Source organism: Pseudonaja textilis, chromosome 1 (assembly GCF_049901715.1).
Source record: "Pseudonaja textilis isolate UNSWEBS1 chromosome 1, rPseTex1.2, whole genome shotgun sequence".
Taxonomy (NCBI): domain Eukaryota; kingdom Metazoa; phylum Chordata; class Lepidosauria; order Squamata; family Elapidae; genus Pseudonaja; species Pseudonaja textilis.
The window spans coordinates 21,701,611-21,727,664 of NC_141990.1; the positions used below are offsets into that span (position 1 = coordinate 21,701,611).

Consider the following 26,054-nt stretch of genomic DNA (forward strand, 5'->3'; position numbering starts at 1 on the left):
ACCAAGCTGGAGGAAGTTCAGTCCCGCTCTTTTCCTCTTCGCTCAAGTCTCCTTGGCAGCCGCGCTCGCTGTTGGCAAGGGATGCACCGATCTGGAGCGGAGCAGCGCAAGAGAAAAAAATTGCAAAAGGAAGCCAGCCCAAGCCGTTTGGAGAGACTCGTGGCTTTGCCCTTTCCCAATGACGTCGTGTCCTGAGCCCTTCCCCTCCCCTCCCCTCCCCCGCCTTTCCCCTTACATCTTTGGAAGCCACAATTAAGCAGCACCGCTGGGATAAAACGCTCGGGCTGCCAGCGGACTAGGGCATTGCATCGAGAGATGGCCAGGCTGCGGACTTCGTCCCTCCTCCCTGGAGTCCTGGTTCTCCTGCTTTCCAGCCTCCCGGCTTCGTGGCAAGGAGGTAAGAGAAGCACCTCGGGCAGGCTGCGCCGGCTTCACCTCTTGGCCAGCAGCCGCTGAGGTGCTTTCCTCCTGAAAGCCGGGCTCGGCCGTCTGCCTCCTGGCTGCGGAGCCTCCTCGTCTCCTCCATCCAGCTCCAGCTTTGGGGACACCCGGGAAGCCCCGGGCTCTCCTCCTTCCCCACCCCACTCTAGGCGAAAGACTCTCCGGTCCTTTTGTAGAAGGGAAGGGGCGAGGGACCCCGCTGCTGCAGGTTATCATCGGCAGCAGAGAGGAGGGCGGGTCTCTTCTGAGCCCCCTTTTCGGGGGTCTCCAAAACCCAGGGCTTCCAAGAGAGGCGCCGATATTGCATATAATAATAATAATAATAATAATAATAATAATAATAATAATAATAATAATAATACAAGACCTCTGCTGTGTGAATCAGGATGATTTGGAAGGAAGGGCAGAGATGGGGGAAGGTGGGATGTGGAGACACAAATCCAGAGTGCTCTCTAGGACAACCAGAGCTCACGTGGATCCCTAAAAGTGTTTCCAAATGCAGCACTCAACTTTGGGTCCTGCAAGCAGGTTCTGGAAGAGAATCAGAGCATTTCTGAAGGTGTAGCAGGTTCCTGAAGCAGACCCAGAACCTGCAGACCCAATTGGAGGGTTCCTTTTGAACCCCAACATCTTCTTGGCTCCCGTTACTGTAGAGCGGAATTGCATTCACTGGTAGAAAGCCTCACCTGCAGTGGCTCCTGCAAGGTATGAGGGTCCCTCTCAGTGTAAGTGGCAGCTAAAAATTCTTCACTACTCTCCATGTAGGAACACAGAAAAATTACCCCATTTCAGGGGCCAAAGCAAATGTTGGCTGCCCAGGATCCAGAGGGTCAACCCAGCTCCACCTCTTGGATTTTGCATCCGTCCATGGGGCTGTTTGGTGAACGAACCGCCCGCACTCTTAATGACATTTCTCTTGTTTAGGAACTTCGCTCCCCTGCTGAATATTCTGACTCCTTGTAACAGATCTGCTGTCTTGGAGCAAATCAGTTCCATAGATTTAGGATGTAGCTGGTGATACTGATGAAGAAGTAAACCTTGCGGTCTTTCTATACAAGTGCCCCTAAGGGATATTTTCCCTTCTCTCTCCTCTATGCCCAATCTGCTCCCTTTGGAATTGTCAGTATTCCAAGCAGAATATGTAGTGATCTGAAAGTCTTTATAAAAGTAATATTTTTTTTACACAAACACACCTCTACTGTACAGAGAAGATCTACTGGATGGGTTTTGAACTAGGTGTGATGAGAAGCTATTCTCCTAGAAAGTTAGCTAAGGATCCCAGTGGGAAGGCTGAGCGTTTGGCTTGGCTTGTTCTTTTCAGTGTCATGAAAATATTGCCTAGGCAGGTAGGCAGTGAATGATGCTTTATGGCACCTGCAGCAGCTTGCCTGCCTGGATCCCTTTTATAAGCAGCGTTACCCAATTTGAGAGGCACACCCATCTCTTGAATTGCTGCCCTGAAGGATTCTGAGGGCAATGCAGTGACCCAACTTCTTATTCTGCATCTTTACAAAAGGAGTTGTTGGTACACATATGGTGGTAGGCTGCGATGTGAGATGGACAGCTGCTTTCTGAGTAGATCAACCCATCTCCATTTAGACTGGTTTGAGTTCTTTTTTAAAAAAAAATCTGCCGGATCTTTCTAGCAATGATCCTTCTAGTATTTGGTTGACCGTTCCTGTGTTCAGCAGTGGCCAACTAAACACTTTCAGGAAAACTACAAGCAGTGGACAAGGGCTGCACCTCCACTTGTCTGTTCATAGTGCCCAGAAGTACACTTCACCAAACGGCCAGGTTAGGCACCATAGCTCAGGCTTGTTGATAATCCTCCCTACCCTGCCCATACCTTGGTCTAACTTTTTTTTAATGTTGTCCGTTCCATGCTTTAGTGTATCCATCTCCACTCTCACCCATCCTCACCCTCCATCGCTTTGGAAAGTCTGGTCTAAAATTCAGATCCTTTCTTTTTTTTTATCTTGCCAACTCTTTGCATGATCAAAAGGAGACGCGAGTGACCGCCCCGCCAAGGATACTGATGATAAAGAATTCTTTATTTTGGTTGCTTTCAACTTTTTGGGTGGGGGGATAGGCAGTGTCTATCTTGCTGTTGCAACTGAAAGAGAGGGGAACCTGGTTCGTTGGCATCTTGTAGGTATTGTAATGGGGTTACTTCGGGAGAATGTCTGGGTGTGTGATGTGGTTTCCACATTGGGCTTTCAAGCTATGTTGTGGACATAGCTGTGTGTATACAACAGATTTAGGCGCAGTGGCTATGAATATTCAAGATCAGTTCAATAGGGCTTAGTCTTGGCTACACTGCAATAGAAGTTTTTTTAAAAAAAAATACAGAAAAGAAACCAAGGACTCATTCTTGCTGGAATACTGGAATGTTAGCCAAGAACTTTTTTCAAGAAAGATTTATTAGAGGAGACAAGGAAATCAGAAATCCACAGAAATATGTCCCCCAAGTTCTGTCCAGGTTTGAGAGCATATTCAGAGGAATTATGTATGAGTTATTTCCTTCTACAAACTGTATACTATGTAGGAAAAAATGTCCCAAGAGTGTGGGGAAAGTGGGGCTGTCTGGGAGTTTTAACTTTTTGGAAGGAGAAAACCATAGTCAATGAGAAGATAAAATTTCTTCTGGATTTTACTGGTGCCTATAGTTTTCTTGGCAATAATATGGAAATAATTTACCATTGCCTTTTTATAGAAGACTTTTCCATTTTCCTCTCAGCTCAATAACCCTAGTAATTAATCAGGATGCTAATCAGATCTAACCCTGGCTAACTTTTTCAAGATCAGCTTGGTAATGCCACCTGTTATAAATACTCTGTCCAAAACTGGCTTCAGACAACCAGAACTCACCCTCTCAATCCTCCCTTTGCTTACACTTCTATTCTGCTCTGATTGACCAGAGCAGAGTTGACTTTTTTTTGTCTTTGAGTGTGTCCGAGTGCCATGAATTCCTAAGAGGCTTGTAAATTCTTTGCTAAGAACTAACACAGGACAGTTTTCATGCTATTTGTGGATTAATTTAGACTAGCCTTTGGCAGGGAAAGTTGCAGAGGGAGCTGGAAATTTATACCAGGGTTTCCTAAGTTGCATGTGCAGGTTGTAGCGATAAAACATAAAAGAAACTGGATTCATATGCACAGACACACAGAGACACTTTTTCTTATCCCCTCAAAGCATTTTTGCATTTCTGTTATCACTCCACTGTGTTCTAGAGTGGCAATGCAATCTGGAATAAGGTCCCTGAATGTTTGGGTTTGTAAAGAAGAATGTAACAGAGGAACAACATAGCAGGTACCCGAGCTCGAAAAATTCCCTTAAAAAGCAATCCCTTGCAAGCCAATTTTTTGTGTGTGTTTCCCTGGAAACAACTCCCACTTGGTTAAATTGGACTTACTCCCAAGTAAGCATGCAACGGACTGCAGAGAATGGCTTTAGAAAAACAGGATGCATACCACATTTGGCAGCGCTTCAAATTTGGGTCTAGTTACCCAAGATTCCAAAGAACGCAATTATTACATTATTGTTAAAGTATCTCAAATGTAGGACCTGTAGAAGAAAGGAAAATCTCTCTTGAGAGGAGCAAAATTCTTGCTGGCTATATGGACCCATCCATGCAATTTTGTTGAGGATAGTAGAAAAGTGCCTTGGTGTCACTTTCTTCTGGAACGGGTGAATTTCTGGTGGTCTCATATTCAAAGAGTAGCCAGGTTCAACGGAGGTTAGCTTTTTCAAGATGAGCCAAGTCATCCAGGTGGTAGCATCTGTTGTGACATAAGCCATGCACAGAAACTTGGAATGCAATAGGTCTGCTTTCAGACTAACAAGCTACAGAGTGATTTGGTGTGTGTGTGTGTGTGTGTGTGCGCGCGCGCGTGCGTGCATTGAGGGGAACATTAATAGAAGTAGAAAGCAGGGGTTGTTGCTTCATCTCTATCTATTCATGGTTTCTCTGAAGAAATCACTTGATCCCACTTCTCCTGGTACTTTTTTTCCTCATTGTTTTTTCTGGAGCCATTCAGAACATGTAGAAAGTAGATCCAAAAAAGGAAGGACTTACGGGTGGAAAGTGGCAGAAGGGGAAGGCTTCAGAAGGGTTTTGAGTGTGTTTGGTTTTTTCGGTGTTGGAACTGGCTTTTTTCTGGATGTCTACTTTCATTCTCAATACAGTATCGTACTTGAAAGCCTTTTTTTTTTTTTTTTGCAAAATGCTGAAATTTCAAATTTTAGGAATGAATGTTGAATTGGCCAGATGCTCAGTATCTTCTCGATGCTTAACATTTGCTGAAATGCAAAAACCTTGGGAAATAAAATGCTGCCAAAGACTTATAAGAATTCAGAAAGAATTCAGGATATATCTACTGAATGATGAATAGGGGAAGGAAAAGGACAAATAGAAGGAGAAGAAACCCCCGTGTTTCTTTGTCCCAGTGTTTGCTTTTCTCAGCAAAATATTGGCTAGGCTCACATATTTTGTTTAAGCTCTAAGTTTCAATTATTGATTGCAGGAGTGACCATGGATTGGGGGGAAGGGAATAAAAGAAATTAAGAGGGCAGCCAGGAATGTATGACTGAAGCCTCACCCTTAAAAAAAAAAAATGCGGGGTTCTGATTATTTGCCAAATAAAACACAATGTTCACACATTATCCTACCTCGTAAAGACCAGCTGAGCATCCTTTCTGCCACTGGAGGGCGCTCTTCTTTTAAATCTGCATCTCAGCAGCCCAGATAATTGGTTTCTATTATTTATTATTGATAGTAATAGTAAATATAATTTACAAGCGTGAACCACACTGGAAGCTTCACTTATTTTACTGCTTATTTTCTCTTTTAAAACTGGATCATTGCACTACTGCAGCACAGCCATTTTCAGTGGTGCAATTTTGAAGAATCGGGGGGTCAGTGGGAAAAGGGTATGGAAGGTGAATATAGATGCTAATTGCACACCAGTACCAGAAACTATAAATTACAGCCTCCAATTCCTCCAACTTCTGAGGCCATGCATCAAGTTAAACCAAAGAAACAAAACGATGACTTCAGCTTCAACAACATATTATGCCAAACAACCTCACCAAATTTTTTTTTTAAATGAACCATTTTTTTAAAATGATCTTTTAAGAGATTGGGAGAACAGTGCAGACACCAAACAGTGCAAAAAGTGGCAATCAGACAGATAAGGGGGAGGCTCAAAAACATGCCCACAATCATTTCTAAACCAATGTGTTCCCTTGCAGACACAGAAATGCTGAAGACAATTATATTTATGCACTCCAAAAGGCATCTTTAAAAAAAAAAAATTCCAGTTCTGTTGGATGCCTAAAACATGGCATCCGGAAATTAACGAGAGTTCATTTTTATTCTGCAAATCAAGCCATTGTGTTTTCAGGTGGCCGTAAAAGGATATATACCAAAGTTTGAAATGTCCTGACAAACAGGGAGAATCATAGAAAAGTGACGTTATATTAATGCAATCAGGATTTCAGTAGGGCAAAACTAAGGTGCTTGGAAGATTTACTCCTTAAAAAAAAATATCTATGGATCATGGAACATGATTGTTTTTATAACTATATATAGAACAGAGGGAGCAGTTTAGAAGAGTTTGTGTGATCATTGAGAACGGCTTAAATCACACACTGAAATTGGCTGTATATGTATTTTAAAGCTAACAGTAGGGGGGAAAAAATGGCTTGTTTGATGTCTACCAGAAGGGCCCTGCTGAGGGGTAAGACAAGTGGGTGGTTGCTAGATCCCCAATTAATACTATTTACCAGGGAGTCTAAGAAGAGAAATCTTTGTATGGATCGAGTCTATATTTGGGAGCCGGATTCTGGGGACAATCCCTAGAGAAGAGCAGTGGTATTTATATACAATACACGTAAAAAAGAACCCGGCTTGAAATCACGTCCGAGAGTCTGCCCTTTAGACAGTTTTTGATTCTGCTCCCTTGAAAGACCCTCTTGCTGCTTGGGGTTTTTTTTCGAGGCACATGAGTGGAAAACAGGATGCTGGACAGAGCAGGAGAGAAAAAGAAAAATGTTCCTCAGTCCATGCCAACCTCATAATTTCATAAACCTGGCAACACCAACACTTGCTTTCTCGGTGTAATCCGGTCCCTTCCAAAGGGGGCCAGAGACTGAGCAGCTGTTGGAAGTAAGCTGGGGCAAATTAGTGAAGATGTTTGGCTTTCGACTTTATGGAGTGTTTTTTTTTTTTGTTTTCGTTTTGAACTGTGTCCTTGTGAAACCTCTTTTGTTAAAATGGGCCTGTGAGATAAGATTACAGCTCTTGCTGTGGTTTATTCTTGTTCTTCCATCTATAAAATACAAAAACGGAGAGACCTGAAAATATAAAGGGGAGACACTTGAGGCTTGCATGAAAGAGGGTATGTGTGGAAAGAAAAAAAAAAAAAAAAAGGAATCCCTTCCTGGATTCTATAGAGATAATGGCGTGTAGAAGCTTGGTGGCTTTTTTGGAATTGGCAGAGCTCTGCTTAAGCCGCCGAATCATTTTGTCCCTTTCCTCGAAGTGAGAAATTAAGTCAGGCAAATAGAGGGATAGGCTAGTTGATTCTCAAGCACTCCATTAATTACTTCTGAAGCAGCGTGGAAAGTTACCAGAAAAATATTCTTATCATTAGCAGAAGTTCCTTAGTTTATATTGCAGACATTATAGACGCTGCCTAATATGATATTGTGGAAAATCAGGAAATCTGCTGAATCTAAGTCTAAGTATAATGACCTATGAACTAAATATTTTCTGTAAACGGCTAAATGGCAAGGGTGGCAAGGGTGGGTATGGATGGTGTAAGTAAGATAAGTACGTACATGCTGAATTGTGCGAAATGACTAATTAGACATTTCCCCCTTTTGTAGTACATATGTTGTAGTATATAGCCTGATAAGAAAAACGCCCTGGGAAAAGCTGAGATTGTGAGCTGCATAAAAGCAACCCCTCAGGAATAGCCGGGGGTTCAGAATTTGCCATGCTAATGCTCTGGACCTTTTGCGCAAATAAACCTGTATTCTCCTGCCCTTCGTGGTCTTGTGTCCTGATCTGGAAGCAGGATTTGCTACAACACTTTTAATCTCCCCTCCCCCTGAAAGATTAGCAATAGCAATAGCACTTAGGCTTATATACCGCTTTACAGTGCTTTACAGCCCTCTCTAAGCAGTTTACAGAGTCAGCATATTGCCCCCAACAATCTGGGTCCTCGTTTTACTGATCTCAGAAGGATGGAAGGATGGGTCAACCTTGAGCCAGTCATGATTGAACTGCTGGCTGTGGGCAGAGTTAGCCTGTAATACTGCATTCTAACCACTGCGCCACAACGGGTTTAGATTAGAGGCATTTGTGAACAAATTGGGTTTACACGTTACTTGGTTGTGTGTTTGTAGCCTGCCTTTATTATTTTTACAAATAACTCAAGGAGGTGAACATATGCAACATAACTTCCCTCCTCCAATTTTCCCTACAACAACAACTCTGTGAGAAGAGTTGGGGGTGAAGAAGTGTGACTGTCCCAAGATCACCCCATTGGCTTTCATGGCTAAAATGGGATTAGAACTCACATCATGCTAATCTAGTGTTTGCATAGAGGTTTAAGATCAGAATCTTTGTCAGTTCAGTCAGGTTTCCTTGAAGCATGATTGTTATGGCTTTTATCAAGCAAATCCAACCAGTGATAACTTATTCAGCCAATCAGGGTTAAGCATACGAGGCAGTGTAGATGTGCAAATTAAGTAATAGTGTCTTCTTTCTCACACAATATTATGTTGTTATTCTGTTTTGTTTGTGTAATTGCATAAGGACTTCCCATGATCCCATTCCTTATTTATAGAATAGAACAGAACAGAACAGAACAGAACAGAACAGAACAGAATAGAATAACAGAGTTGGAAGGGACCTTGGAGGTCTTCTAGTCCAACCCCCTGCCTAGGCAGGAAACCCTACACCACTTCAGACAAATGGTTATCCAATCCCTTCTTAAAAGTGTTGGAGCATTCACTACCTCTGGAGGCAAGTTGTTCCACTGATTAATTGTTCTAACTGCCAGGAATTTCTCCTTAGTTCTAAGTTGCTTCTCTCCTGGATTAGTTTCCACCCATTGCTTCTTGTACTGCCTTCAGGTGCTTTGGAGAATAGCTTGACTCCCTCTTCTTTGTGGCAGCCCCTGAGATATTGGAATACTGCTATCATGTCTCCTCTAGTCCTTTTTTTCATTAGACTAGATATCTATCCCTTTTTTCCCTCATTTGTTACATTTAGATTTAACCCTGGTTTCTGAATTAATCCATTTTCTGTGTTCACACATATAATCCACTGAACTCTAACCCAACTAAATGGCATGGATTCATATAATTTGCTAACTTGACCCCTGACCCCCAGACATACAACAGAACCACAAGTTGACACTATCAAAAACTATGTAAACTATGGTGTGCTTGTGTGATTTCTCTCACAGTTCCTCAAGTCAGTTGTATGGCTTTTCATAAAAAATGGATAGAAGGTTCTAGAGATATCTAAGGCTGGTTTTCTTCATTCATGATTTATTTATTTATTTTATTATTTATTTATTTGTCAAAAGCTTACAATATAACAGAAACAAGAATAAACATAAGTTTAAATACAAGAAATAGGAACTAATAATTGGGAACAATAGGATAGGGACGGTAGGCACGATTGTGCGCTTATGCTTATGATCTGGGTATTCAACATTTCTGTCACTCCAACCTATCTTACTACATCTTCTGGCCTGTTCTTGTAAATATTTGAAAATTGGCAGGATGACTTTGAAAACAAAGAAATGAGTACAGATAGCCCTTAAGTTATGACCATAGTGGAGCCTGCCAATCATAGGTTGTGACAATCACGTGACCAACCCTGGTTTGCAATGATCATTAAGCAAATGCCATGGGTGTTAAGGGAACCAGTGGGCCTGGTTTTACTGAAAACCAGAAGTAACTCAGTAAATGGCAAAACCATTTTAACTATTTTAAAACACAGTCACATCACCACAGGATGCTGTAAACAGCCAATCAACCAGGATGATTAGGGGACTGGAGACTAAAATATATAAAGAATGGTTACAGGAACTGGGCTTGGCTAGTCTAGTGAAGAGAAGGATCAGGGGAGACATGATAGTGGTCTTCCAATATTTGAGGGGCTGCCACAGAGAGGAAGGGGTCAAGCTATTTTCTAAAGCGCCTGTAGGCCAGACAAGGAATAATGGATGGAAACTGAACAAGGAGAGATTCAATCTGGAAATAGGAAGAAACTTTCTGTCAGTGAGAACAATCAACCAATGGAACAGCTTGCCCTCGGAAGTTGTGGGAGCACCATCATTTGAGACTTTCAAGAAGAGATTGGACTGCCATCTGTCAGAAATGGTGTAGGGTTTCCTGATTGGGCGGGGGAGTTGGACTAGATGACCTACAAGGTCCCTTCCAACTCTGTTAATCTGTTAATACTGTTAAATGTGGCTTTGTTGCTGAGCTCTTGAAGGGAGCCTAATTGTCAAAACTTTGAATCCGGATTGCAAGTAGAACCATAGTAGGCCCGTTGGAAGTTCGAATGGTCATTAAGCGAACAGTCATAATTGAATACAGGCATTCATGAAATATCCAGAAGCACTTGTGCTTCTCTCCATTTTATTTTATTTTTTTCAATCATCCAGTCCTTTTGCCTAGAACAGGGGTCCCCAAACTTGGCAACATTAAGACTTGTGGACTTCAACTCCCAGAATTCTGCCAAGTTTGGAGACCTCTGGCCTAGAAGAATTCTTGAGTCTGTCGCTGCGCAGTGGATAGGAAGCCCATTTCTTTGAAGGTGTAGTTTTTGTATTCTTGAACCCTGCCTCAGGCTGGTGCCTCACCGTGTCTCAGTATTAAGCTGATTAGCTTTGCAGCTCTTGGATACTCTTTTCAGGCTAGGCATAAGCTGCCAACATTCATTACAGTTTCTGCCTGTCTCCGTGATTTGAACTTTGGACTCAAAGCTGTGGCTGCTGTTGTATGAAAAAAAAAAAGTCAGTCCAACCACATCCTTGGGAGAGAATCCCACTGCCGGACCACTAATGGTCATATGTGGGGTGCCCACATATGGCTGCCAAGTGGTAAGGCGTAGGCCGTCTTTAATTCTGGCTGAAGCCTATAATCCTGCCTCGAAGCAGGTGCTGAGGTCTGACCTATCCAAGTAAAAATTATTTGAGTTTTTCAGAAATGCACAGCCTAAAAAAGTTAACTTCTGTTCCCAGCTTTTTCTTGGACTATTTTACTTATTTTGAAGCAGGTATTATGAAGTAGATTCAGGCAGGACTACAGTGTGATAATATTATGTGCTTGACTTGGCCTGCATCTCCAGTGGAACCACCACTTCAGCTACATCCTGTAGGCAAGGGTGGGCTTCAAAAAATTTTTAGCAAGGGGGTCTCTGCCCAGTTGCTGGGTAGGCGTGGCCTAGTTGGTCTCCTGCACCATGCCTGGGAGGGTGTTTTTGCACTCCCCAGGCTCTGGAGGCTTCCCTCGACCCTCTGGGAGGGTGAAAACGTCCTCCCTGGGCTCCGGAGGCTTTCTGGAAGCTGGAAACAAGCCCATTTCTGGCCTTCCTGAACTTCTGGGAGGGCCCTTTTTCGCCCTCCCCAAGCCTCCACCTGCATCCAAAACCGGCCGTGTGGCGACTCCTGGGAGGGGAGGGGTGGGCGGGGCCAGCCAAGAATGGGATTTGCGGGTTCTTCAAACTGTGCAAAATCTTAGCTAGAGGATTTCCTGAACCCCTGCGAACCCTCAGCAGCCCACCCCTGCCTGTAGGCCAGGGGTGTCAAACTCACGTCATCACAGTGGTGTCACGTGACGTATTGGGACTTTTTCCTGCTTCACTAAACCAGGTGTGGGCATGGCCAGCACGTGACACATCTGGCCTGCGGGCGGGAAATTTTACAGCCCTGCTGTAGGCAGTTTTCATGGAAAGCCAATCTGGTGATTCTTCTGTATTTTAACTTTTGGAATTTAGTGATGGCTATTGTAAGAAACAAATTCTGCATAATAAAAGCATGGGAGGTGTACAGAGGTGTGTGAAGAATGTGTGCTTATGTGTGTGTGCAAGTGCAAGAGAGTGTTTTGTAGTTATGTAGAGGGGTAAGATTGTATAATGACATTCTCTACTTACAACCATAATGGAGCCTGCCCATTATGGTCATAAGTCGTTATGGTTATATGGATCATTGCATGACTGACCCAATTTTTTGACCATTTTTGTGACAGTCATTAAGCAAACGTCATGGTCATTAAGTGAACCCATTGTTCCCTATGGGGCGTTTTTGCCAGAAACCGCAAATCAGTGTTGGCTTTCAGCAAAGCATCATAAATCATGATCACGTGACTGTGAGATGCTCCTAATAACAATAAATGCAGGCCAGTTACTGAGTGCCCAAAATATGGTCACATGACCTCATCAAGAAACCAGGCATAGGAACCTCAGAATCATGTTGTGCCTTCTGGATGGGGGGGAAGGGTCTATCATAACCTCAAACATTACTAAGTGACTTGTCGTAATTTGAGCACTACCCATACATAACAAGATGTGAATGGGCAGGTAAGCTTTGGTGGGAAACCATAACACCGTCCAAGTTCAAAAGTTCCTCACTCACAACCTATCCTATACCTAGACTTTGTGAGATCAGTGCTACTTATTGAAATAGCATTATCTTCACTGAGCTGTTCTCTGGATGGATTACTGCTCACATTGCTATTGGAAAGCAAAGCTTCTCCACTTTATTGAAATCTATCCTACTAAAACTTTCGTGTCTGTTTGATTGTTTGTAACCTTCAAATGTGCGAAATGGTGCATCATATGGCAACACTTTTTCAATCAATATATCTCAGTTGGACTAACTTACATAATGCATTCAAAATCTGAGACCCATGATTTGACAAGGTTGTGGCCACTTCAGTGTTGCTGTGCTGTCACACCGTTGTAGTCAGCCACAGTCACATGATTGTTACTTACAACATTCCCTAGGAAAGCAGGTAGAAGTCAGAAGTCACTCCCACTTGCACTGCTTTTTTGACCATCATGCTAATTCCATTTCTGTTTAGGTAAGAACATATATTTCAAATGATTACCCAGTGAGTCAAAGTCCATAAAGTAACAACATATCTTGTTTTAACGTTGATCAAATAAGTCAACTTCATATTCCTTCCTTTTCCTCTAACAGTCTTAATCTTTATTTCATTCAAATATTATCATAGGATTTTATTCCTTTTCATTTCTTTTTCTGTATCTCATCACATTCATCAAGGCCTTAACAAGTCTCTTTTGTAAATCTACAACAAATAACAAATTACCTGGTCACTTTCTTGGTTTTTCATTTATATTTCTCTTTAAAATTTACAATCTCAGCCAGTTTCCTTTCTGGACTCAGTGAGACATCATTTTCTAAGTCATTCTCATAGCTCAGTTATAAATCCATTTTCAATACCTTCTCCGTATGGCCTTGTTCTGACTGAGCATTAAGCACACACACATTGGGGGGAAATTAATTGTGCCTGCACATTCTGCTCCAGGCTCCATGTTTTAAGAAGGAAGCACATGACCATTGAGAATGGGTGTTGGAGAAACAATTCCTAATGTGTCCATCAAATGAATAAAAATATTGGTAACTGGCATAAATGATGTCTTTACATTGTACCCTTCATACCAAAAATATCACTTACTGAAGTCCCCCTCTCTGTGCAGGGATATTCTCAGGTCAAAGGTAATGGGGGAAGGCCTTCTAATTTTTTTCCTCTCCAAGTAATCTCTCCAACATCTCCCTTCCTGTTAGATAACACCAGCCCAATCATACAGCATCTAACCAGCATTTCAGGTAGTCCTTGATTTTGGGATAGAATTGGGATTGCAATTTCAATTTCTAAGTGATGTAGACATTAAGTGAGTCATCATGTGACTAGACCTGATTTTAAAATCATTTTTACCATGGACTTTAAGCAAATCACATGTTCATTAAATAAATCATGTGATCATTAAGTGAACCATACTGGAACTTCAGGGAATGGTTATAAGTCATTTTTCTGAGGATGTCATAACTTCAAACCATTGTTAAATAAACCGTTGTGAGGACTACCTGTAGATTGGGCAAAATTTATTATGGGATGAGTTTTTACATGAGGTTTCTACTCTTATTGTGTATGGCACGTGGCTGCCAAGGGCCAATGAATCGAGCTGTCAGAAGGCCAAGATAGAAGATGTTTCCTAGGATGGATTACTCCTCTTTGGCTTTTCTCATTGGTGGATTTGAAACAGCAGTATCCCAGATAATCACAGGACCTCTTTGCATCCCCCAAACCAAGAAACTGCAAAACTCAATTGGGAAATCGGAGATGATCTATTTCTTTAGACATTTCCCTCAGGCAGATCATCATCAAGAGTCCTTGGCAAAAGGTTAGGTTCTGAGAGACTACAGGCTCCAAAACTGACAAGGAAGGAAAGTTTACTTCATACAGTTGAAATAAAGAACTGATTTTTCATTTAGCATGCAGAGCTCTCCCATTCAGACTCTTAAAATTCTTCTATTTACAAGCAGAGGACATGAAGAATCATTTTAGTGAATGTTTCTCAGGGACAGGCCTCCCCATTAAAGGAACTTGGTTTGTTAATTATTTCCCAAATATCTTTTGTCCCCTCCATCATTTGCAGCCTGTCCTTCTCCAGAACGCTCTTGTTTTTATTTTGTTGGAAAACATTGTAGGAAAAAGAAGAAAATGACAGCTGCCACATATTTCAAGAAAATTCTGCAAAGAATCTCCTTTTTTTCCAGTCAACTGCAAAAAGAAAAAAAATAAGTAAAGAATATCACGTATTTAAAAAAGGCTTTGGAGAACTTTTGGCTCATTTTTGCAAAATCAGGGAAGGAATGCAGAGAATAAAAATGGGAAAAAACAACGTAATTCCTTAATTTCCATGCACTTCTGTTATCATTCTTCCACAGTGATATTAAGCAGGCAAAGCAGAGGGACATTCTCAGTATAAATTCATAGGATATGAAGACATTGGAAGAATCCTTTATTATCCACTTTGAGTATGGAATGGGAAAAGACAACATTGATTTGCTTGGGCAGGAGAAAACATTCCCCCATCTTTAACTCCTTCAGTTGTTGTACTATCATTCCTTGTGTGCACTGACAAGAAATTAACTCAGGCCCATATATTGAATAGGAATCCAAAGGGCTAGAATTGGATTGAAATTGAACAAGGCCACTCTTTAAAAAAATTATATGTCTAAGAATAGGAGAACATCTTAAAATTATATAAAGATTTCACCAGGAATAATGGAACAAACAAACAAATCCTAAGGCCACTCTTGCCCCTTTTTCTTCTGTTCTTATTTTATTTTTTATCCTTCATAGATGCATAGATACTACTTTTTAAAATAAATTCGCAGGTGTAAGCATTAGTGGCTCCTATCCCCACTGAGTCACCCATTGTCTTGAAAGCTATGAGCATTCTTGCTGTTGTGGATCTTAAAGAAATGCCAATCAGCACAAAGTTTGCTGGAATATTGCAACTCTATGATTAGGCAGTCACTGTTGTCAGGATAAGTAACTTGATTGCTTTTGGATGGCAGGGAAGTTAATCCCACCATCATGCTTAAGAGTAACCCTCAGTCTGTGCATCTTGCAAACACACAGTGCTGAATTGTAAAATGATGTTTCTCAAAATATTTTTCACTGAAAAAAAATCAGAAAGAAGCAGATGGATTTTGATTTCTATTTGTATGCTCTGTGTGATCTGAAAACACACAATTTTACTAGTTATTACTGAACAAACGATATCATATCAATGTATTTTCTTCAGGCAAAGCTTGGATTCTTACCAATAGTACATTTCAGGACAGAGCACTCCATGACATAAGTAGTTTAGGAGGCGGTTTTAAGCATTGACCACTTCCAAGAAAATGGGGGGATCTGTTTAACAGACACAATAGGCTCCAGACCAAATAGACACATGCGGTCAATTTTTTTTCCCCATCTTTTGGTCTGTGACTATTTTTTTAAATAGAATTTGCTGACAATATTGTTCTTCATTTTTGTCTTGACTGGGCCTCAAATCCAAACTGCTTTTACTACAGAAGTACATAGGATGACAAGTGCATAGAATGAACAATATCTATGGTTGTCATATTTTTTTAATGCTCTTGAGAACATCTGGCTTAAAACAGAAGGGTGGGTAGAAGAAAGACACCCTAAAGCTGGAGTGGATTGGAGGAAAGGAGGTCAGTGACTTTGTTTAATTCCAACTCATCACTGGAGTTGATTGACAGGGTAAGAAGACCTCATCCCCATGCTGTCTGTCTCTATGGTTTTGGGTTTTTGCATAGTTTAATTTTTTTAATTTCTATCTAAGATAGATAATTTCTATTTATCTAATTTCTATTTAATTTTTAATTTTTCTATCTATATTTTTACAATTTGTGAGCCTCCTAGATTCGCCTTATCAGGGAGATGGGCTCCATATTAATTTAATAAATAAATAAATTCCAGATATTTTTCTTTGGTGGTACATGGGGCTTCCTAATCTTTTAAAAAATTATTGTATTAATATTACTTGGATATTATTATGATTGATCACACAGTCAGCCATATGTTGAGTCTGTATTTGTCATGTTTGTCTACCTATTGAGTCATTCCCAAGGATCTGGGATAGGCAGGTGTCATTGTTTAATAATACTAAGGATATTTTTGCAGGATGTTATCTGTTCTAAGTAAAGCTTAGCCTATTGACTGATGGTGATTTTGTCAATGCCAGTGATGCTCAGGCTCCAGATGTTTTGAAAATGTACCCAAGGCACCTATTGTTATTGGTACTTTCTTTGCCTTCTTTTGCCACAGTCGTTCTACTTCTATTTGCAAGTCTTTTTTTCATTGTTATAATTTAAATTTATAATGCCACTAAATTAAAAGGGAGAGAGAGACCCGGGGCAGTATATGGGACAACAGATAGCATTTACAAATCTGGTTTCAGTCTGGAGGTTTTAGGAGCTGAAACTAATGTGGTCACCAGGTTGGAAAAAACCTAGATTACAGATTTATGGCCTGTTTGGCAGTTTCATCAGTCTTAGAAGAAAAAGGATTATGGGGAAAAAGCAATGCAAATCCAGATTCTGCAAGTGCTTTAGTGGAGCTTTAACAAGTTGCCTGAAAACTCTTTGGTGGGTCTTTAACAAGTTGCCTGAAAATTCTTTCCAGCAGTGTCTCCCATCCAGTGGGCTAAGAATTATTTGTTGACACCGCCCCCCCTCAAATCTGGATTTCGGCAATAGGATCTAGCAACTATGAAATGATGAAATCAAAAACCCCAGGCCAGTTTTGAGAGGGGAAATGCCTAATTTCCTAAACACTTACTGATTGTTCTTTTGATTTACATGCTGCAAACTGAAGATCCAAAGCTTGAAGATGGTGTGAAAATTGTCCAGAATCCAAATAATAAATTTTGGTACACAAAGAAAAAAAAAATAAGAACGCACATTTTCTAGGTCTTGATATCTTTACCAAGTCCAAAAAAATTTCACTAACATCTGCCTTAAAAATTATCGCATTGATCATCCAGCAATGTTCTCTAAACATCAATTTGGCATCTTTGGAATGGGGAGGAGTGTGGCAATAGGGAATATTTTTTCTGATCAGACAAGTAACCTAGTATGTTTTTCTTCTACATCATCAAAACCTACTTCCCTACAATTAACTTGGATAAACACATATTTATCTTACAATTGGGGGTGACCACAAGGAGAGGATCAAAAGAAAAAAGTTGGAGGCCCAAACTTCAAAATATCCTGGCTATCAACTTCTTTCTTTGACCATTCCCCTGTTCCTTTGCTTTCATCTTGCTATCCCCAGCTCATGAGTCAGGCTATCCTCAGTGAACCGTAGCCATATCAATATGATTTGCCCCCACCTATTCTGACATCAGCCAATGGCAGCGTTATGATGGGTAAAATAGGTTAGCCAAATTACTTCCTTAATAATCCCCAATCTGATCCAGCAGCCTCTGCTCCATGTTTACTTCCTGTCATCATCAACACCCTCTCACTTGAGATCAGGAATTTTATTGTGTTGTCTCCCAATAAAGACTCTAGTTACACCAACCAGGACAGATTTTATATCCAGCTGTGGCTAAGAAGAATGCAGAACACAAAACATCAGGTTCATCTTCCAACAAAAAGGGCAGAATAGGTGGACCATGAGATCCAATCCAACTTCAAAAATGCAGGAAGGAGTTGAATCCATCAGGAATGCTTAGTAGAGAAGACTTCCAGAGAAGAGCCAATAAAAGTTGCTAAAGCTAACTTTTATTTCCCTTTCCTGTCTCAAGATAGAAAACAGTATCTGATTTCTACCCACAGTGATCAGAGGGACTTCAAGGATCAAAGAAAAGGGTCTTGGATGGGCTCCTGAGTATGGCTGGCTGTGGAATTCGGGAGTTGAAGTCTGCACAACTTAAAGTTTCTGAACTTGAGAAATACTATCCTAGAGCTCAGAGTATCTGCCCCCCCCCAGTGTATATGAAAAGCCACTGTATTCAGCTTGAAAAAAGAAAAAAGACCTTTAGTCAGTGACAAGATAAACGTACCAGTGAGCCTTCATAAAGTAATACCACCCCCACCCCCACTGTTTTGATGAGTTGAGCACCTAAGTTAGATTATAAAACATGCGGAATTTGGGTTTAAAAAACAACATTTTGTTGTTTGCATGGTATGCCCAAATGAAGATTCATATCATGGTTTAAAGTTATGGTCTCGTTCACACACAACCCAGACCATAGCTGGGCTCCCAAAACTACACAACTCCATTTTAACCCAGGTCTGATATGTTGTGTAAACTCAGCCCAAGCACATGACAGAAAATATGATCTTACTCAGCCCTTAGTCATTAATTCAGATGAACAGAAGCTGTAAGCACCACCATCTCTCATTTGGCCATTTCACCCTGGAGTCTCTCTTGCACATCTACACATTTGGCGGACATCATGCACAAGTAGTTATGTGCATCTAGGCACCATCTGCACTCCACTTCTAAAGTGTGCTGTGTGCCATCAATCATACTAGCATTCATGCGCCAAAGAAGCTTCCCTCCTTGCATTCTGACAGCCAAACGCCTGGAAGTGTGTGAGTGCAGTGCCAGGAAGACCCCAGTTCAACTCTCTCACAGACTCACCAACAGCTAAGCTGCAATCTATCAGGCTTAGTATCCTCCCTTTCCCCAAAACAAAGATCAACCATATGGTGATAATAATGAATTCCTGGAGCACCTTACGCAAGGTTACAAAGATGTAATATATGTGAAGAATTCTGGCCCTTCTCCAGAAGCACTAGACAAATTAATATCCTGGCCCAGAATGTTGTATTCTTGTCCCTTCATAAATCATTTGCAATAATCCCACCATCTGATTTCTTCAGCCTCCATGTGCGCGGCCTATTATTCGTCATTTGTGATAGAAGGCTGTGGCCAGTCATATGGGATTTACTCTGGCTACACTGTGTAGTGGTTTACAAAGAAGCAATCACAGCAAAGTGAGTATTCCTGGACTTCTAGGAAGACTTTTAGACAGCGTTTCTCAACCTCAATCAATTTAAAATGGGGGGGGGGGAGTTCAACTCCCAGAACTCCCAACCTTGGTCACTCCCAGCATTCTCTACTTTCGCCATCTTAAGGTGTGTGGATTTCAACTTCCAGAATTCCCCAACCAGCATGCGAGCTGGGGAATTCTGGGAGTTGAAGTCCACACATCTTAATATGGCTAACGTTGAGAAACAATGTTCTGGATCATACCACTGATCATCATGCAAGATGCTTTTAGAATATTCTGGGTAGGTTTAGAGACATATGGCAGAACCGGCATAGCAACACTTTTGACACCTCTGTATTAAGCTACATAATGTGGTGGATCTACTCTCCCTTCTTGCCTCTAAGCAAACAGTCAGCAAAATAACAACGTTGGTTTTCACTTTAAAATAACAGGAATATAATTACTCCAAAGTAACAAGTATGTGAAATTTGCCCTATTTAGAAGAATTTAGATCTATCTATCTATCTATCTATCTATCTATCTATCTATCTATCTATCTATCTATCTATCTATCATCTAACTAGCTAGTTATTAGCTAGTTAGCTAATCTCGGTGCAATGGCTCAGCAGTTAAAGATGCTGAGCTTCTCATTTGGAAAGCTGACAGTCCAGGTTCAAGACCTGGGTGTTGTGCAACAGGACAAACTCCCATTACTTGCCCCAACCCCTGCGCACCTAACAGTTTGAAAGTATGCAAATGCAAGTACAGTTGATAAACAGGTGGGAAGATAACAGTGTTCCACATGCCTCAGTGTATACTTATGTTGGCCATGTGACCACAGAAATGTCTTTGGATAGTGCAGGCTATGATACAGAGATGAGCACCATCCCCTAGAGCTGGACAATACTGAATAAACTTTACATCTATCTATCTGTTGTCTGTCTGTCTGTCTATCTATCTATCTATCTCTCTCATCTATCTATTTATTTAGCAAATTTATATACCAGTGGCTTCCCAATTCACCAAAAGTGATTCGCATAAAAGGTGGCATAGAACAGTCAGATAAAACAGAAAATGTAAAAACAAGAGATAAAAGTATTTAAAAAATCATATTACTAAATGCCATTAAAAACAGATATACAAATCATAGGCAAAAAGAGGATAGAATGCTGCCTCAACAATGATGCCATCTAAACATGTCTCCAGCTCACATGTCTTGAGGGCTTTCCAGAATATCAAAAGGGAGGTTGATTTAAATAACAATTCCTTTGCCAAAAAGGAAGATAAGCCACAGTTTAGTTCATGATCTTATTCCCCAAAGTATCTGCCTCCATTTCCAGAATTCCAGTAAATCTAAAATGAACCTCAAACATGCATTATTTAAGGGGCGGGGGTGGGATTTCCTCTGAGGTAAATACAATATCTACATGTGGATTCTGGAAGAAATTTTGCTTATGATGCTTTAGAAACTACAAAGAAAAAGCTCTAAGAAATCTAAAGCAGTCCAGAGAAGAAAACAGTGAAAAGTAAAACTGATGCAAAGGGTGAAAAATCTAAATCTGGAATTCTGTAAGGCATTTAATTCTGAGGAAATATTATTTTGAGTGGACTCTAATTGTTGTTGAAACTTATAAGAATGGCTGGTAATGGGGATTGGACCCAATAGTCTAAAAAGTTCTTTTCAGTTCTGTGAGCTACAATTCAACCTCTTTAATCTAGCTACTGGATTTACTCATTTTGGGGTTTGCACAATATTTGAACCATAACAGAATGAGCAGTGTGTATACAATATATTAAACCACAGAAAAGTAACCCATTTAACACTACCCAAGTTTAGCCTGCAGACAAATGGATCTGCTAGATTTTTACCTCACTTGGTTGATCGTCCAAGCATCCTCCATCTTTCAGATGTGCTAACAGTAATTTGGCAATGGACGGTTCTCCACCTTTCCTCTGCTCCTATGACTTAAGCCCCCAGGGACTCCTCCAAATGTTGGATTCACCCTGGAATGTGATAGCTTGCATTAATGAAAAGCAAGTTTCAGGGTATGTGCTGAATGCATTTGGCTTCCAATCACACGTTCCAGATTTCATTGAAGGTTTAATTGACTCAGATGTAGCATAATGGATGACTTCAACCAGAGTCGCTGTTACTGAGGCTAGAATTGCCACTTTCTCTTAGTGACATTTCAAGGAGGTTCTGCCACCTTGAAGCCCGATCAAGATTAGCAGGCGATAGGGAATCTAGCAGAGAAGCTCCAGTTCTTCTGCCCATTTTGTGAATCAGTTCCTCTGGAGGTTTGGGGAAAGCTGTGTTCAGTCAACAGGGCACCACATATCTCTGAAACGCTGCTGGGTGGGGTAATGGGGGGAACACCAGGGAAGAGGCAGCTCCCATCTCCCCTGATGAGTTGCAGCCAGCCAGCACACAGGCGCCTTCAGATCCCCAAGGAGGCTGCAACACACAACCCATAGCATCCTTGTCCCAGACAGCCCACCCATCTTGACCTCTTTTAAGCCCTAGCAGATAGGGCCTGCAGACAACTGGCGATGCAGAAGTCTGCAGCCATAAACAGACTGCCAAGGAGGCCATCCTGGGAAGACGAGACCATGCCAGTGATGAGTCTGGCAAGGGTGCTGCAATTGCACCAGGGACTTTGACCTTTTTATACATGCTGCAGATCCACAAACACGGATATGCACGGATGGGATACCCAAATAATATGTAGGACATACATGGCCTGAAAATGAAGCCGATTCATGGTGGGAATTAATAGCTAACAGCTATCAGAATTAATGCTGAAAAGAGTCTTCATGACAAGGAGCATCGCTGCTGGGGTAGTGCAAACAACAAAACTGTTGCCCTGACTGAGCTTCTTGGACGCATCCACTTGGTCACTATGGATACAAAGCGCTAGATTAGATAGAATGACTGGAAGCCAACAGTGAGTTTATTCTGTTCTTATTTATCCTGGCTACAGACTTAATCTGGTTCATATTTATTTTGCCTCATCATACAAGCGCCCTGGGAGCTAAAGTTGTGTAAAAGGAGGAAGCTAACTATTTTTAAGGTGTACAAACCAAGCCAGCAATTCCCAGAATTCAGCAGAGGAAGGTACAATATTCATGGGATAAAACTGAGCCAATTCTACCCTTTAAGTGCAAGTTGGCCTCAGGGTTTCATTTGATTTCACATGACACACTTAAGACTGGTTACTGAATTAATTCGTTTTTCTGGGCACATGTGGCTACTTCACATGAGAAGATAAGGCAGCAAGGGGGAGGGGGAACTATGGCTAACACTGACCAAGTTTAGCCTGTTATACAATTGTATCTGCAGGGTTTTTACCTGATGTGATCCTATGTTCAATTGTTTTATTTATAGCTTGATCCTGGCATTGGTTCTTGGTTGCAAAAGCTGGCATCTTGTTGTTGATGAAAAAAATTCAAAAACAAATCAAGGCGTCTTTGGTTACACTAACATTTCCGATCAATTCTTTGTCAGTCTGTCTCCAGCCGTGACATTTCTGGTGGAAGAAAAATATTTCCTTAAACAAAGGGAAGATGTGTAAACATTGTAAAAAAAAAAAAAAGAAGTGGTGAAATTTTTCAACTCCAGGGTTGGTTTTCTGTTCTCTCCCAAGTTTGCTCTAATCCTTTGGGATGGAAATAATGGGCAAAAACAATGTTATTTTTGTCCCCCGCACACACAAACACTCATATTTGTAACAAAAATGAATTCTTGTGTTTAGGAAAGAGGGTTTTTTTTTCCCCATCACCTCTTTGTTGTCCATACCAAATCATGGAAAGTGGGGGTGGAGATTGGGGAGAGAAGAAGGCTTTCCAAAAGTTGATTTATTTTTCTGGGAATTAATATTGCAACAATGCAATCAAGTGGCTATGTATCCCCCCCTCCCTCCCTTACCCCTTGCTAATCCAAATAAAAGGAAAGGATTTAATCAAGGTTTGGGTTGTAATTTCTATGCTGGCCCATAGATTCTAGACTGCATCAGAAGTGCTTCTGATCACATCTAGAGTATTTTTCTTAGCTCCAGAGAGAAACCCTGCAAGATGAGGAACCATGGCTGGGAAACCATGCTACTGGTTTTGCTCATTAGCAAAAAAAGAAAAAAAAACAGTCAGAGGCAAGGCGCTGCTCTACCCTCCCTTAAACCGAGGCATCTCCCTCAGTGGTGGGATTCAATTTTTTTTACTACTGGTTCTGTGGGCGTGGCTTGGTGGGCGTGGCAGGGGAAGGTTACTGCAAAATCCCCTCCCCACCCCACTAACCTGCTATCCAGCTCCGTTCTCTTGTGCAGGGCAACAAAAGAAGACCCAGCCAATCAGCTGGGACTCGGGAGGCAGAGAATAGACCAGTCAGGGGCCAGTCAGAGGTGGTATTTTCTGGTTCTCTGAACTACTCAAAATGTCCGCTACCAGTTCTCCAGAACCTGTCAGAACCTGCTGAATACCACACCTCTGATCTCCCTACTGTTTGTCTTGTTGAGTAGTGCAGGATCTCAGGGAGGACGAAAACTTTCCCAGTTCTGCCACCTGAATCCTAAAGCCTTTAAATTGGAGGCTGAAGCCCCTGGGCCTGGAGGGCTTCCTCATTAAAAGATTTTCCTGTAATTCAGAGTGCATCCTCTGTCAAGTCATTCACTGACCCTGGCAGGGTCTTCTTGGGAAAGTCTGTTCATGGATCAGCATCTGCTCATACTTATTTATTTATTACATTTATCCCATATTTATTACTTTATAACAAATTCAAAGTGGCAAACATACATCATACTACTTCCTTCCCCTATTTTCCCCACAGCAACAAATTTGTGAGGTGAGTTCGGCTGAGAACAAGTGACTGGTCCAAAGTCACGCAGGTGGCTTTCATGCCTAAGGTGGGACTAGAACTCACGGTTTTCTGGTTTCTAAGCCAGCATCTTAACCACTTCACCAAACTGGCCCTGGCCAGTCTGCAATCGGAATGCAGCAATTCTGCTTGTCTGGTAAAAGGGCAAAATGGCAGCAGTTGTGTTGGAAAAACACAGTGTGACAAATGGCAGGCAGCAAGAGAACATAGAATAAGAAAGTTGGAAAAGACTTTGGAAGTTTTCTAGTCCAAGCAGGAGACCTTATATCATTCCAAACAAATGGATGTCCAATCTCTTCTTGAAGGGCTCCAGTGACAGAGCACCCACAATTTCTGGAGGCAAGCCATTCCACAGATTAATTCTTCTTTCTGACAGGAAATTTCTTCTTACTTCTAGGTTGGATCTCTCTCTCCCACCCATGACTTCTTGTCCTCTCCTCGGGTGCTTTGGAGAATAGGTTGGCCTTTCTTCTCAGTGAGAGTTCCTCAAGTACTGGAAGACTGCTATCATGTCACCCTAGTCCTTCTCTTTGTTAGACTTAGACATACATAATTCTCTCAGCCATTCATGGAAACACAGAAACATAGGCTGGAAGGGAGCTTAGAGGTCTTCTATTCCAACCTTCTGCTCAAGACAAGAGCCTTATAGTATCTTGGTCAAATTACTGCCCAGTCTATTTTTGAAAACTTCTGGTGGCAGAGCACCCACAATCTCAGGAAGCAAGCTACTCCGTTTTCTGACCCACAGTCAGAAAATTTCTCCTTGCTTCTAGGTTGGATTTCTCTTTGACAAGCTACTACCCATTGATTCTTGTCCTGCCCTCTGGTGCCTTTTAAAAAGAAGTCAATCCCCACTTCTTTGTCACAGCCCTTCAGGTACTGGAAGACAGTTACCATGTCGCCCCTTATCTTTCTCTTTGATAGACTAAACATACCTAGCTCCCTCAACCATTCATCATATGATTTAGCCTCAAGAGTCTTTATCGTCTTTGATGCTCTTCTCTTCACATTTTCAAGGGTCTCAACATATTTTTGTACCATGGTGACCAGAACTGGACCAAGTATTTCAAGAGCGATCCCACTAGTGCAGTGTAAAATGGTATTATTACTTCTCATATGAAGCTCAAATACTTTGGCCACCTAATGAGATGGAGGGACTCACTGGAGAAGAGCCTTATGCTGGAACAATTGAGGGCAATAGAAGAAGGGGACGACAGAGAATGACGTGGCTGGATGGAGTCACTGAAGCAGTAAGCGTGAGCTTAAGTAGACTCTGGAGGATGTTAGAGGACCGGAAGGCTTGGAGGAATATTGTCCATGGGTTGGACATTGACTTCGCAACTAACAACAACAACATTACTTCTCATTGTCTTGACACTATCTCTCGGTTGATGCAGCCTAGGACTGCACTGGCTTTTTTGGTATCTGAAGTACACTGCTGGCTCATACTTAAGTGATGGTCCATTAGAGAGCTTCGATCTCTTTCACACTTACTACTGTTGAGCCAGCCACCACCTATTCTGTACCTACACATTTGTTTCTTCTTGCCTAAATGCAGGACCTTACTTTTCTTACCACTGAACTGCATATTTGAGACCAAGTGTTCATGTGCCAGGACCCTTCTGGATCTTGAGCCTATCTTCCAAAGGGTTAGCAATTCCCCCCAGCCAGGTGTCACCTGCAGGTTTGATGAGTTCCCCTTCTATCTTCTCATCCAGACAATTTATAGAGATGTTAAAGAGTATTGGGCCCAAGACCGAACCTGGAGTAACCCACTGTTTACTTCCCTACATGTAGAAGCAGTTCCCTAGTTCATTCCTCTAGAATTCTTTCTTCCCTCAACTAATTCCATGAACAAGGTAGAAGAATTATATTATAAAATGAAAACACCTCTCCTAGGATTGAATTGTTGCTTTGTGAGGCCAAACACAGCTCTTGTAGATGGGTTTCAGCTGAAAAACAAGATATAAACTGAACAATAAATTAGGATTAGGAGACGGTTACATCCAACCTTGCCAAGTCTCCCGCTTGAAGTTTCCTTGCTTCCTGGAATTGCACTTTCTGGCTGCCCATTCCTGAGTCACTAAAATGTGTGTCTGTTTGTGTTTGTGTACATGTGTTGTAACTTTACCATTTCTACATGCCCTTACCGACAGGCCTGCTTACTTT

General features: G+C 41.5%; 1 protein-coding gene across 12 annotated transcripts in view; it reads left to right on the forward strand.

Annotated features, from left to right (window-relative positions):
* The first annotated feature begins 218 nt into the window (after nucleotides 1–218).
* The window catches only part of ELN (elastin), a 98,706-nt gene continuing 72,870 nt past the window's right edge, over nucleotides 219–26,054 (forward strand). For 7 of the 12 annotated variants that reach the window (XM_087927976.1, XM_087928041.1, XM_087927994.1 and 4 more), the window contains exon 1: nucleotides 219–397. In XM_087927976.1, coding sequence (XP_087784102.1) covers nucleotides 316–397 — 82 coding nt within the window. In that variant the 5' untranslated portion in view covers nucleotides 219–315. The remainder of the gene's footprint in view (nucleotides 398–26,054) is intronic. The other 5 variants (XM_087928023.1, XM_087927986.1, XM_087928014.1 and 2 more) reach the window with 1 other exon arrangement.